Consider the following 14,398-nt stretch of genomic DNA (forward strand, 5'->3'; position numbering starts at 1 on the left):
GTGGCTTCTAAGTCAACCCTGGAAACATTTTGTGGATGAATACAGCAGTTACAATTCACTTGATAGAAAAAAATAAAATAAACAAATAAAATGAATAACTAGTCAAACAATTTTGCATTGAATGCTTGAGTGAGAGTGTATGGCTTGAAAATAAGATTGCTTCAGCTATGATATATGCAGACCATGCCTTAATCTCAACCAGAATTCACAAACATTATTAATGCCAGATAAAAACACAAGAACCATCAGTGGAAAAAAAGGTTTATTCTGTAGTGGCAGTTGGATTCCAATAGTTGATTGAGAATTTGGCTAAATAACAATTTATTAATTTCAAACTTCACACCAGATTTCTTGGTAAGGTACTCTAAACATTACATCAGCTTTGTTATTTACTCACTGATAGCATAACCAGATAGGGATGTCATCAGTGTGGCCTTTCTTTCATATCAAGAATGCTGTCCCCTGTGGAATGAGACTCCATGGTCTCTGTCCTCTCTTTATACAGTGAAGCTTTGCAGTCCATGTTTGGTACTTGCTCCATCAGAGAACTTGCCAGGTCCTGTGTTTGGTGGACAGGACTGGATCCTACTGGATCATTCTGTCTGGAGCCTTCGACAGTACCTCACTGGTCCTCGTATCCTGTGTATATCAAAGTGTGGGGTCTTGATGGCGTCAAAGAGCTGAAGGCAATGTGATACTGTGGTTGGGCTGAAGGAGTGGTGGATAAATGGATAGGTGTCTGGGATTTGGTCTGATTATGTAAAGAATCCGAGTTGGTTTGAACACTTAGGGGTGGCTGGGAGTAGCCACAGTTTACCGTAGAACATAAGGAGTGGGTGCTGCTTATTGTGTGGATTTGTGCACTACTAACCATGTGTGAGGCCTGACAACTTAATGGGTAGCCACTGAAGGCAGAACTGATGCCCACGAGGGGTGGACCTCCATGGGCATGAGAGAAGGTCATGTAGGGAGAGCCTGGAGATGTTCTGGGTGTTTGGAAAGGGCTAGAGAAGCACTGAAGCCTTTGAGTTGTGTCTCTGTCAGAGCAGCCCAGGTGTGAACAGGATGGCATTGTGCTTGATGAGTACAGCAAGGCGGAACTTGTGCACTGGGAGGGTATTCCACTGGAGTGCCATGTATTTCTAGCAGGATGGCTAATCATTTCATGAACAGTTGGTAACCCAGTGGAGATATTTAAAGGGACATCCGGTTGCCAGTGGCTACACGTTGTCACACTTGGGTTGGGGAGCACCTGAGTGCCACATGAACATGTGGAAGCTGGAGAGTCATTGTGGAGCATTGTCATATGAGAATGCAGAAAATGCATTATGTCATGGAGTTCCTTGGCAAGGTTGGAAACATCTTGGTTTAAGTTAATTACCTGAAAGAGTGAGAAAAATTGACTTTTTATTCAAAACTGTTAACTGTTTATTAGTAACTGCTATCATGTTAAGTTGATATGAATTCAAGCTGTAACTGATTAGATTTTCTTGTTCAAAGGTAAAGGTTACTGTGTCCTCACAAAACACATTTGGGCATATTTCAAGGAGCAGCGCTTTTGCCTAATAAGGGAACATACCTCTTTGCTCAGTTTGCTGACGCTCTGTCTCACTTCTTCTGTCTCAAGAAGCAGGTTACAGACGTGTAACCGATCTGAAAGAGGATTATTTTTTAAAAAGTGAGAAACTCATCTAATCTGTCCCGACTTTGGGTTATATTTAATGTCTAGTCCTTAATAGAAAGGCTTATATTTACAATTTCTCATTAATCATGCAGTTTTCAGACACTTTACCTGCAACATTAGTCTTTGCCTCGCTCTGTTCCATATTAAACTGAAATGTGTGATCATTATCCTCAATTCCATCCACGACCCTGACAGTAAGACAAATGGGTGTTATATTCATTTAAATATATGCAAACAGATTATTGATATTTGACCAAAGGAGAATGAATAGGTCACCTGGGGCTGAGGTTCAGAGGACTAATACAAGAACCAGATGGCATGAGTTTGGCAGGCCGATGGTTCAAGTCTAGGTCACTGGTAAGACTGGGTAAAGGAGATGGAGAGAGCCCCTCACTGAAAAAAGGTTGTGGGGAAGGACTACAACCCCTGCTTCCCTGAGCAGGCGATCGGCAGAGCTGCAGTGCGCTGATGTGCCGGAGCTCCTCGCCTAGCAACGTGCTGAGGCAGGGTTGATGGACAGGGCTGCCCATACTCTGTAGTAAAGGCAGTCTCCGGTGCTGAGAGTAATTTATGTTGTCTGTGTGTTTTGCATCAGCTCCCTGAATGATATAGGGTAGTTTATGATCCATAAACTGAGGAGAAAACAGATGGAAAACTCAATGAAGCTGATCGCAAAGATTTGTGCATGCTTTTTGGTTGGGTAATAGATTTGTTTGCTACAAAAATTCTTAGTCTAGTGATCTTGATAGTGTCAGAAATACTTCTCTTGTAGGATAGTTTTAATTAAGCTTAGTGTTTTTTCTTGATGACTAGAGTGTAGAAACCATATATAGTGTATGCTGTTTGCTTCATTTCTCTCTGTTACCTAGCAGCAACTGGAGCATTGTTATCTCAGCTATAAAAAAAAGGCATTTTAAGTGTTTTCATATCTACATGACATTTATCAAGAGTTCTAAGTTTTCAAATGCAATGCAAGGCTGACTAATCCTTTAAGCTAAGACAGATTTAGCTGACGCCTGTATCAAGCATGTCAAGGCTAAATTAATCATCCTAATGAGGCAGACATACCTGAGACTGCCTGGGTGTCAGCTGAAACCGTGTTACTCCCTAAAGGTATGGAGGTGAAAATGAACAAAGCATTACACTCACATTGTAAACTGAACATGTAAAGTGTCGCGTATAGCATAGGTATGTTTGTACACCATATTCTGAATTGTGGTGCATTTTAGGGCTGCCACAAACGATTATTTTGATAGTCGACTAGTCACCGATTATTTTTGCGATTAGTCGACTAATCGGATCATGCATCCATTGGACGTAAAACGTACAGCTTATTGCACCAGCAGCATCTGCTCTTATATAACATTAGCTTACAGTTTTAAGTGTTTAGGGTATGTGCTAACTAAAAATAAAGACAAGATGATAGTTTATTCAATTTAATGATTTTTACAGATTGTTTCGGTAAAGTTTAATAAACTCCTTGCTATCTAAAATATAACGGGACACCGGAGTATATTCTCGAACATCTCACACTTCTGATAATCAGTTGTCTGCTTGACGTTTATTCAGTCGTGTATAAACTATAACTTTAATCTCAGCCAAACCGATTTACTCAGGAACAAATAAAATACTAAAAAAAAAAAAAAAAAAAAAGGCCAAACAATAATATTTTTAAGTTATCTAACTGACTTATATATGTTTAACCTGAGTAGCGAAAGACAGTGGTGGGTTTGAAAACGATTTGCCGGGAGTCCGGTGTTCTCACGGGCTCTAGTGAGCCTTGCCCCCGGCTAGCTATCGAGCTAGTGGGTAACAGACGTCTCCGAAAACGTCGGAGCACTTTTGAAAATATGCAGTGTCTTGATAAACTGAGCAGATATTTGAGGTTTACACAGCTACATTCTCGCCTGAAAATATGTTAAACGTTTATTTTGTGACCCAGAAAGATTAATAAGAGTAATATTAAAACTAACTAGCTGCCGCCATTGTTGAAAACTGAGCAGGGCCGCGCTATGAATTCTGGGACACTGCTGCTTCTTCTTCTTCGGAGTGTAACGGCAGCTGGCATCCTTGTACATGCAGTGCTGCCATCTTCTGTTTCAGTCCGTTATTACACTCTTAAATCCTACTACTTATTCCTGCGTCTTTTGTGATCTTACAAAGCTTCAAACGACGCGTCGACTATTAAATCAGTCGTCGACGATTTTGATAGTCGACGTAATCGTGACTAGTCGACTAATCGTGGCAGCCCTAGTGCATTTGAATGTGTCTCATTCTCAGTTTTATTCCATTGCTTCAAAGTAAATGTCTTACATCAGCTTCACTGCCTTCTCTCAAGTTGTAGGTGAGATTGTGGTGGATGTCCAAGCTGAACCGACTGCTGTACTCTGGATAAAGCCCCAGGACTTCCCTCAAAGCCCTGACACTGATGTACTGCAAGTCGCAGTACGTCAGCGCCTTCACATCTGCATTGGTCTTGATCACCTTGTCATGCTCTGGTAGGTCAGCCCCTATGAGGTCGCCTTTGCCTGTAGGGATTGTCACATAAACATAGTATGTGCAATATGACACTATACAGCTAATATATAGAGAAATCTGTATGAGATTAACATTTAAATTCTTAGTGCACACTGACCCAGGATCGCTAGGACCATGCCATCTTTCAGAACCTCCAGGGAACCGGAGCACACAAAGTAATTAGCTTGTAGGGCATCTCCTTGGCGGATAAGATATTCCCCTGGTGCACAGAAGGAAGTTTTGATGTGGAGGGAGAGGGAGCGCAGACACCCTCTGCTGGCTCGCTCAAACACAGGCAGCTGCAGTATGTCTTTGTTCAGATGCATGGTAATGTCAGCTCGCAGTTCATCTGGGAAGTCATGTAGCAGCTAAGAGCGAGGACACGATAAAAATAAGAACCACTATTTAATAGTTAACCACTGTTCAGTACTTAAATGCATATAGAGCTTTGCAAGACACAAATTACCCTCTTTTTTAAGTACTTGTAATTATCAGCTCATTGTTCACCCAGATATTCTTCTCACAGAAACAAAACTCCACTGCCTTCTCATCTTGCTACATTTCGGCTTGATAAAACTGGAATATTGCAGTACTGCATTTACATGTTTCCTGCAAAGTCTGTCCTTCCTCTTGTAGTCAAAAATCACCAGGTACTCTCCTTTTAAAATACTTCAATCTTTTTGTTTTAGACAATTGCTTAGAGGTATTTGACTGTGCAGTAGTGCTACTAAGAATCTTACACATATGGTATGGTTAACAACTTCTAAATTAAACATATAAAAAAAAGGACAGACTGTCTTTTTAAAGACACGACAATGCTGCCAGCATGTTCTCAGAAACCAGTGGCTCTCTCTGTTACCTTCAACACACTGAATTAATTATCTGAGGATACTGATGGTTGGGGGTGTTAATGAGTGCTCTCTCTATTTCAGCTCCAACCCTTGTAATTACAGGAACTTCTCCTAGATAGGCTCTGGCGGTATACTGAAATTCTATTTGCAAAAAAGGACTATCTACTTAAAGAACTGGAATAAGACTCCAGAGAATCTGAGGTGCCCCATATTTTAAGAATGGCATTTCTGAGTGTAGAATAACCAATATCCAAAAAGAATAGACATATTCTTCCTGAGGAAGCCCACAGACCCTTCAGCTACATATTAAAAATGATGCATTCTGCCAGAAAAATAACTTATTATGTCCAAGCAAATATTTTTTCATAAGCACAAAGAGCCAGGAGAACACGGCTAAAGTGTGATTACCCACCTCATTGGTGTTGATTCCATTGTTGACAGACCAGGTGGCCTGAAAGTACTCCAACATCCTTTGCTTGAGCTGTTGAGGTAGCCGATGCACACGGATGAAGTCCTTGAGATCCTTCATGCGGGTGTGGTAGAGGGAGCGACGTGAGTACATGCGCTGGATGATGGCAGTCACGTTGCCAAAGACTACTGCATGCATCAGGGCTGGAGGTGACAGAGACGGAAATATGGGGACAATGTTGAAACATTTTTCATATAGTTGGAATTTCCTGCCATGTCCTTTAAGCTCACCTCCCATCAGCATAATACAGATGGAGAAGATTTTCTCTGCATCTGTATTGGCGCACACATTCCCAAAACCAACACTAGTAAGGCTGCTGAGGGTGAAATAGAGAGAAGCAATGTAGGCGCTAGGCAAGGATGGACCACCCATGGTGCTGTTGATGTACGGCGTCTCCAGACGTTTTCCCAGCTCCTGAAGCCAACCTGGTGGAAGACGTGAGACGTTACGCAGGATTATGTGAGTGACTAAACTAATGATAGAATAATGTTTTATTTTTTTGTTGTTGTTTTTTAATGGATGAACTTTTCTGCTGTCGTAGGTGATATAATACATGATATAATATAGAATGACATAATGTGTTACTGGTGATATAATGCAATCATTTCTTGACCTACACTTCCTCTGAGGAAACAAGCTAGGGGATGAAATGATGCTGAAGCATTCAAGCATTAGCAGAGATGTGCAGCACTGACACGGCGATGTTGCCAAAAAAAAGACACCTAATTTGTCTCAGTAAAGCAAACGAGTGAGGGAGAATATTATACTTTTAACTGTGTGGGACTATTCAAACAAAACTGCAGTGTCCCCACCTATGTCCCAGGTAACAGGGTCACCGCTTTCTATCTCCTTGCGTCCAATGATATACCAGACGCAAGCCATCCAATGAGCAAGCAATGCAAACACAGACATGAGCAGGGTCAGGACCACAGCGCTGTACTGAGAATATCGATCCAGTTTTTGTAACAGCCGTAGCAAACGCAGCAGACGGACCGTTTTCAACAGGTGCACCAATGAAGTCTGGAAAAGGAGTGGAAAAGTACAACATCAAAGATGCAGATTAGTTTATTTAGTAGTTTTTCTTTTCAAAGATCTGTATGAGTGTGTTTAACTTGTGACACGTCCTCAAATACTATCAAAGTTAGAACAGCGTAATAGCTGGCGAGTTTGCAGCGGACTTCCGACAAAACAAAAATGCAGTTAGGGAGATGACTTTGTGCGTCAGCTGAGGTTGCCTTTGGCAAACTAAGACTAATCCATGAGAAGTACTAGTGTCGAAGCAAGCAGACTAACAAGAATGCTCAGTGAAGGGCATGAATGTAGAAGGATAATCATCTCCACTCTCTTCTCTGGGGGAAATAGCACTATAGCATTACTCACTATAGGCTTAAAGTTAATCCATTTAAAGACACTGGAAAGTATAAAACAAAGGTCATTTTAGATTTTCACATATCTGAAATAAAAGTCTTACCACTGTAATGTTGAAAGCATAGAGAAGGTCAAAGGGGAGTGCTGCAATTAGATCTACAAAGAACCAGGTAGTGCAATAATGGAGGCAGATGGATCGGGTGTCATACACCACCTGACCTGACTGACTCACAAAGGTGGTACGGAAATTCAGGAGAATATCTGAAAAGGAACAGTAAAGTTGAAAACAAAAGAGAAAGATGACAAACCAGAAGAAAGAAAACAAGATTTCACTAGAGTCATAGCTGGGGCAGTTAATATATAAAATAATATACATTACAACAATATAGCTCAAGAAGACAGTGGGATATTAAGATACAAAACCTTACCTCAGCAAATAATTAAATCATAGTTATAGTGCTGATTAAAGTTGCACAGATTCTATGAGTAAGGGGCGGGGGTTGCAGATCAACAATGTTAAACAAAGAAACATATCAAGCTGCATGTTGCAAGGACAAATAGAATTTGCAGCACAAGAAACACAAAGCAGTTAATGCAGGGTTTCCCTGGCAATATACCCAACTCTCTTTTGTACACTGAAAAGGCGACTGTTTGTTTCATTTCAGTAAGACTGAACTGAGGAAAAAAAAAAAAGAAAAAAGGAAAAACGTGTTACCAGGTGAGCTAATTTTGTGATGGTGTCTGTCCCCAGACAAACTTGTTGAGAGACAGGAAGTCAGCGAGCCTCGTGGCACATGTGCTATCGCACTTTCTTCGGAGGAAAAATGGGACGACGTGAGAGAAATCTAATTATGATTTCTAACCTAGGGCAACAAAGACAGCCTGAGTGGGTGAGAAAAAGTAGGAGGCAGTCGTGTGTTAGCCATTGCCAGGGAAACTACTGCAGCTGCACTGGGGAATATGTTTCTTCATTTAAACTTAACATTGTTGTCTCTTCATAATGTAAGTAACATGTAGAAGAGACTAGTAGCTTGCAGATCAGAACCTCTTGGAAAAACATTTTCATTTGTTTAAGGTGTTTAGAAGTAGTTCAGTTTTATTTAAAAAAATATTAAAGGTTATACTATTGCATCCTTATTTTTTTTTCAATAAATACAAATATATTATACCCAGAATGAAGAGCATCTCTACAGCAATGTCACTGCCTATAGTACTGCGGCTGACAAGTGGCCGATGGTCACCGCTCTCATCATGGCTGACAAAGCAGACGTTGTAAGGCACTGTGACTGCGACATAGAAAGTTGCCAGAAGGATTAACCAGTCCCACAGAGCCTTGAACATGCTGTAGTGCAGCAGGATAAAGCGGGACCTCTTCACAGCTGCCACCTTGTACTCGGGCAGGGACGGTTTCTGGAACACACTCTGAAAAGATAACAAGTCATTCAGCTTTAGACTTCAAATCAGGACTGCTCAGCTCCTTGCTTGGTGGCATAGTGATGACACAGATGGAGAGAGTAAGCTAATTTTACAAGCCTGCAAATCTCAAGTAGCCTGGACTTTGTTTACAGGTACTTTAATTCCTGAAGGGCACTAAAAGTATGACACATCGTCATCATCACAGCTGTTTGAGTAGGGCCAACTGCCCCTGTCTGGTACACAAAGTATGTACCTTGGCACTAAATGCAAAGCTCACCTGACTCAGGGTTACCTGATTACTAGCATAACAAAGGACCGCTTTGTTGTTGAGTTGTAAATGTTTAGCTAGTAAAAGTGCAAAGGGGTGCTTTAGTTTTATGTATTTGTTTCTAAGCCAGTGGTTTGCTCTCACATTAGGCAACTTCTTCTTGTTCCTCTTGGTGAACAGCCTGTTCAAGTGGTGTAGAATGGTTCTCCCCCTCTTTCTACTTTGAAAAAAGTGTGATTGTCCACTTTTTCTGCTCTGGTGAGCAGTCTCTAACATTCCTGTAAGGAAAATAATACGCACTAAATAAAACTGTGTGTAAATTATGCCAAAAATGCACATTAAATGACACAAAAAGAAGGTGCTTTTCATAAAAACTAAAGAAACGCAAGCAGCCAGGCCTCACCGTCTCTTTGAGTACAGCGATGTTTTTTTCCATGTGATTCGCTGACATCTTTGAAGGATAACAGGAACAGCACAACCTCACCTTTCTCATTTTTAATTGGTACAATATCCAGGAGGCACCAAAATGGATTTCCTGGGAGTATTAAAAATGTTATTACAGAGACATTACCCTGTCAGACAATTAATTCACCAAAATGATGATTAGATCTCTAATACTGATGAAATAACAATATTTTTTTCTTGTTGCCAAGCTCAAGTCATTCTCGTTTGTGCCCCTGAGTGACTGTGATTCTCACCATTTTTCCTGTAAAAACAGACTTCTCCTTGGTACTCCTGCTGGCCTTCCAGGGCTTTGTCTACCTGTTGAATCACACTTTCACTGGTCTCAGCCCCGTGAAGGAAACGACACGTGCAGGTTTTCTGCATCACCTCTGTTCGAACAAAGCCGGTTAACTCACAAAAGCCATCGGAGCAGTAGACAATGGGGTATCCACAGCTCCCCTGAGTATTTCCCAGGAGGAAGTTACAGTCTGTGAGGAAAATGAAAAGATCGAAGGTCAGGTAAAGTTACTGTGGCTGGAGAAACAGAAATGGCAAACCGAACAGTAGGAAATTTTAAATGAGTAAGTGCATAGATGTAACCAAATTGCATAGCTGCAGTTCTGAAAGAAAACATTTAAATGTGCCAATTATTATATTTTTAATATAATTTTTTTTAATACAAATTCTCTTGAAGCACAAAAAGTAACTTCTCCTATCTGCATCATTCTTTGTATTTTGAGCTCAGAACCCTGAAGTTGGCAGTTATCTAGTGTACATCAAAGAGAGCTTTGAAGTTTGCTGCTGGTGAGCATTAAGTCCAAGAATATATGCCGGATGCCAGCTGGTCCCACGACCTCAGTGAGGCTCTGGTTCTGAAACATTTTCAATCTTTGCACTGATGAATATTTTCTAAAATGTTTTATCTTGTTAACCAAAATGTACAATTAAATCTCGACCAAACTGTGCAGAATTGAGTTCACTTAAACTGATTGATTTCCTGGCATGAAGCTGGCACAATTATGAATGAAGTTTAGGTTAAAGTTTTTGGGAACGCTATCCAGAAGCTTAATGTTAGCCTACTTTATCAATTCCAAAACCAATTCTGTGTGCAAACATCTTTTCAAACATCTAGTTGTTGATTTGAGGTTAGGTTAAGGTCCTCCTTTTTTATTTTTGCATTCGCTTCACAGTGAGTCAGGGTGGCTGTAGCTCAAGAGCGGGTCAACTACTGGTTGGAAGGTTGGTGGTTTAATCCCTGGCTGCTCCAGTCTGTATGCTAAATATCCTTGGGAAAAATACTAACCCCAAGTTGAAGGTGTGTGAATGAGGGATGCTGTATAAAGTGCTTTGAGTGCTCTGGGAGCGCAGAAAAGTACTATATAAGAATCAGTCCATTGACAATGTGAATGGAAAACAGCCCCACAGTAAGATGCTGCCACCACTCTGCTTGACAGACTGTACATTACATCTTTACTCCACCAACAATAGCTCTTATCATTGTTGCCAAATAATTAATAATTAAATAACAGTGTAAGAATAGCTGTTTTTTTGTGTATCACCTGTTAAAATGGTGGAAAATAGAATAGCTTACCCAACTTGCCAAGTTCCTTAAGTTACAAACTGAAATATAGAAATAAATGGTTTGGGGTCATGCAGTTTAGACTCTATTGTAAAGGGACGCAACAACCAGATGTCTTCATCATTCAATGACTAATGGAAGTGTGCTTTCAGTTGTCCAACCCATCAATATTTAGACAACTAGACTGAGTACACTGACATGTCATCTTTTATTTGTTCATTCAAACACACTTTGATGCGAGGAAATTTAATTCCCCAAAAGTTCTTTGTTTGCTTATGTAGCAAAGCACTCCAATGATGATATAGCTGCAAGGACAACACCAAGCACCTGTACTGCGGCCAGATATAATGAGGCTGAAGCTTTGTGTTCTCTCTAAAGCTTGGAAAGTAAACAGAGACTGATAATAGCAGTTTATTCAGATGCATGCTGTCATACGGTATTGTATTTGAAATGATTTTTCAACCACAAAATAATTGCCAGCATCACTAAAGGGTGCTAACAAAGTGTTGCATCCAGAAGAACACATGTGCAATTAGTGAAGTTTTTTTTATTTTATTTTTTTTACCTGAAGTGTGTGCACTTAATCCCATAAGAAGCTAAATTAAGATCTTCCTGCGCCTATGTTGCCATGGCAATTTGTGCAGGAAAAAAATGGTAATGTTGCAACAGTACCCTCACTCTGATTTCTACAAAACACATTTAATAGATTTGACTAAGCCCACTTGCTCAAAGGGGACCTGCTACGATAATTTCCTGCACCACATTTGTATTTTTGGACATTATTGGACTAGCTGTGCATGATTTACAGTTCAGATAACCTTAATTTATCTTATACTGGTGCAAGCCCACAGTTTAACCACTTTATGTAACAAGGCGTTTTTTGAGTGTCTTAAGCTACTCTGACTTTCTTTTGACTAGCCACCCCTCACAAACAAAAGGTTTGAATAGCAGGTGGCTCACCATGCCATGACCATGGTTAACACTGACAGTCATCAAACCTCAAAATGATGTGAATCACTGCAAAAACATTGTTAAAATGCAAGCATTTGTTGATTCAGATGCATTTATTATTCCTAACTATCCACATCAGCATGTGGGGAGGAGGAAACTGCAATTTCAGCACAAAAACAAACATATTTGGTAGAGTCCTTTTGTTTCTACAGGTTACAATGCACATATATCTAATGACTATTATCCTGAAAGCTTTAAAATTGTCCATTAACATCAGTACCCTGTATAATTTGTGAGTGACTAGGTGAAAAAGTAGAGTTTTCCTGCTTTCACAGGTTGACTGAACCACACCTCAAATTATATTTGATTGGCTCTTTGTCTCTTGCATATGCTGTAATTCATCTAAATTAATCTCTCTCCTCTCATGTCAGGATCATACTGCCTATATTCAGTCACCCTCACAGTATGTGATCCAAAAGCAGTTTTTCATAGAAACACTTTCAAATCAATTAACACATATTTTTCGACTATTCCTGGATTCCTGCGGCATTATGCTGAAGCCATCTCTTGTCAGTTGATCCTTTTACATCCTACTCAGTGACTTGATCAGTCCACCGACGCACGACTCTCATACAGAGGCACTGTTTGCTGCCCAGATCTGTGGAAATGCAATTCTATATCTGCTTTCTGCGGATGTGAAGGCGAGGGCAAAAAACCTCAGAGAACAGATGGAGAATTTTCAATGGCGAGAGAAACGTAACGTCTGACCTGTGCACCACTTTTCTTGTTTTCTGAAAATATATATATATTTTGTTGATGTATTTCTTTTTTTTTTTTTTTTCACTAAATCTGATGTAGAGTAAAACTGACATGCTTGGATACTTGATGTAAGATGTAACTTTCCATGCCTGGTATGGTTCATATGTGTTTGTGTGGGTGTAACCAGGTGGATCTGCTCCATATGCCTTGGTAATAAGATTTTTGTTTCTGTGTATTAAGTGTTATAGTTTGAAAATATTGTTTAATTTCTTTGCTTCTAAAGCATAACAAGCAGGAAGAAAAGCCACTTATCACCCAGGAACAAGAAGAAAAAAAGTACAATATTCTATGTGCTATAAATTGTGTGGAGTGATACGGTTAATCTGCCTCTTCATCTGATGCTAGATTACATAAGACTGGAAAAATAATTGTGCTTTCTTACTAATCCAAGCACATGTAAATATTAGCTTTACATTGCATTAGTTTCGCATAATGAGCAAAAATCAAATCATTTCAAGTGCTTGATGCATAAGCTACATTTTAATTTGAAACTTTCATGGCTGTAATTAAATGCTAAAAAGTAATATGTTTTATTAGAGCTGGTCTTTAATCAGATTAATTATTCAGCAAAGTCTAGTGTTTAAATCCAATAGTGTTTTCACAGTTATTAGCATCATTCTCTAACTGCTGCACATAGTTATTTAATTAGCAACACAGTGCTGAGTCGGTCTTAGAATAAACAGTAGATTTTTCAGTAACTTTTTAAAAAGCTCATGTATATTTTTTCTTCTTCTTTTTCGGTAGATTTCAAACTGAAAGAAAGATGCCAGACTTTAGCTCTACAACTTTAATGTTGCTCATGAATAATTTGATTTGCCTGTTTTTTGTTGTTTGCTGTTGAGAAAGACCTTGACATTATTCTCAACAGGGAAATATTCTAACAAGTAACACGGCATCTCAACAAGTGGCTCTTCAGCTCCAACATATTTAATGGGATCTCACTACTGTTGGACATATTGATTGACAGCAGTGTTTATCAGTGCCTGTCACAGTCTTAAATTGGGTTACAGAAATGCCAAAGGCAAAAATCCTAAACGCAAGCTGGGAAAGCTTCATCTTTAAAATTGATACCAAACCTTTTGCATGCATCATGTTTCATATATAAATGTATTATATGCCATTTCTTTCAATATAAGTAATGCACATTTTAAGAAGAACACATACTGATCAAAATCTGCGGGCAATAGCAGTTTGACTTGTCCAACAATATCAGTCGCAGATTCCAAATACTTGGTCTGCAGGTTAATCGATGTACTATTCATGGATATTCATCAGAAATGTCATTATCAGCATTCTTTTAAAAAATTTGTATTAATGCAAAGTGATCCCCTCTCCCCAAAATACTTACGAGTTCCATCAAAGTGGTTGGCAATGGTGTCCAAGAAGGTATTTTGTGGAGCAAGGAGGCCCTTCATTACAGGCATCTTTCACCAGAAAAAAGGTTGCAGAGTCCCAGTTTCAAGTAGTTTGTCACCATTCCCTATAGAAGACCCGAATTAGACTTTCAACACTGCTTCTTGAGTTTGCTTGTAACTCTTCAGTGGAGTGGAAGTTTTATATATTCTATGTTGAGTGGATAAAACTACTGAAATGTATCACAGAGCTTTCCATTTCTTCTTTGAAGGAAAATTCAGAGGTTTGCCGTGCTAAAGCTCTAAAGCTTTTCTCAGCCTGAGTCAGAAGTATTCAGGTTCAGTTGTGCATCGCTCTGTGCTCAGCACTGCTCCAGTATCACAGCAAAGTCTCAGCTGCTCTTCAGTCAGTGTAACTCCACTCTCCATGAATCTTGCCATTGAGTCCCCAGTCTCTCTCACTCCCTCCCTCCCCGTCTCTCTCGCTCCCTCTCTCTCATACAAAAGCTTGAACCATCCCCCGTTCTAGCCACTGAATTTATGAAATATCTCTTGCCTTCACTTTCTTTCTCACATAAAACCTTGCCTTCTCCCCAGAGAAGTTATTAGAAATAACTTTCCTTTTTCTTCCATCTCTTGCTTTCTCACGCTCTCACCTCTATCTTTTGTGAAACTCCACA

The 14,398-nt window shown here is 39.8% G+C and overlaps 1 protein-coding gene across 1 annotated transcript; it reads right to left on the reverse strand.

Moving 5' to 3' along the window:
- Positions 1-256: 256 nt before the first annotated feature.
- kcnh4a (potassium voltage-gated channel, subfamily H (eag-related), member 4a) lies at positions 257-14,198 on the reverse strand. The gene is made up of 16 exons (XM_039610763.1): positions 13,715-14,198; positions 9,272-9,505; positions 8,977-9,108; positions 8,718-8,851; positions 8,059-8,311; positions 6,993-7,150; positions 6,334-6,541; positions 5,752-5,946; positions 5,465-5,664; positions 4,320-4,569; positions 3,998-4,212; positions 2,753-2,791; positions 1,961-2,316; positions 1,793-1,872; positions 1,580-1,653; positions 257-1,381 (listed from the first exon to the last, which is right to left on the reverse strand). Exons 1-16 carry the CDS (start codon positions 13,788-13,790, stop codon positions 623-625), a joined length of 3,363 nt encoding a protein of 1,120 aa, XP_039466697.1. The 5' UTR covers positions 13,791-14,198; the 3' UTR covers positions 257-622.
- Positions 14,199-14,398: the final 200 nt, after the last annotated feature.

Source organism: Oreochromis aureus, linkage group 4 (genome assembly GCF_013358895.1).
Source record: "Oreochromis aureus strain Israel breed Guangdong linkage group 4, ZZ_aureus, whole genome shotgun sequence".
In the NCBI taxonomy this organism is placed as follows: domain Eukaryota; kingdom Metazoa; phylum Chordata; class Actinopteri; order Cichliformes; family Cichlidae; genus Oreochromis; species Oreochromis aureus.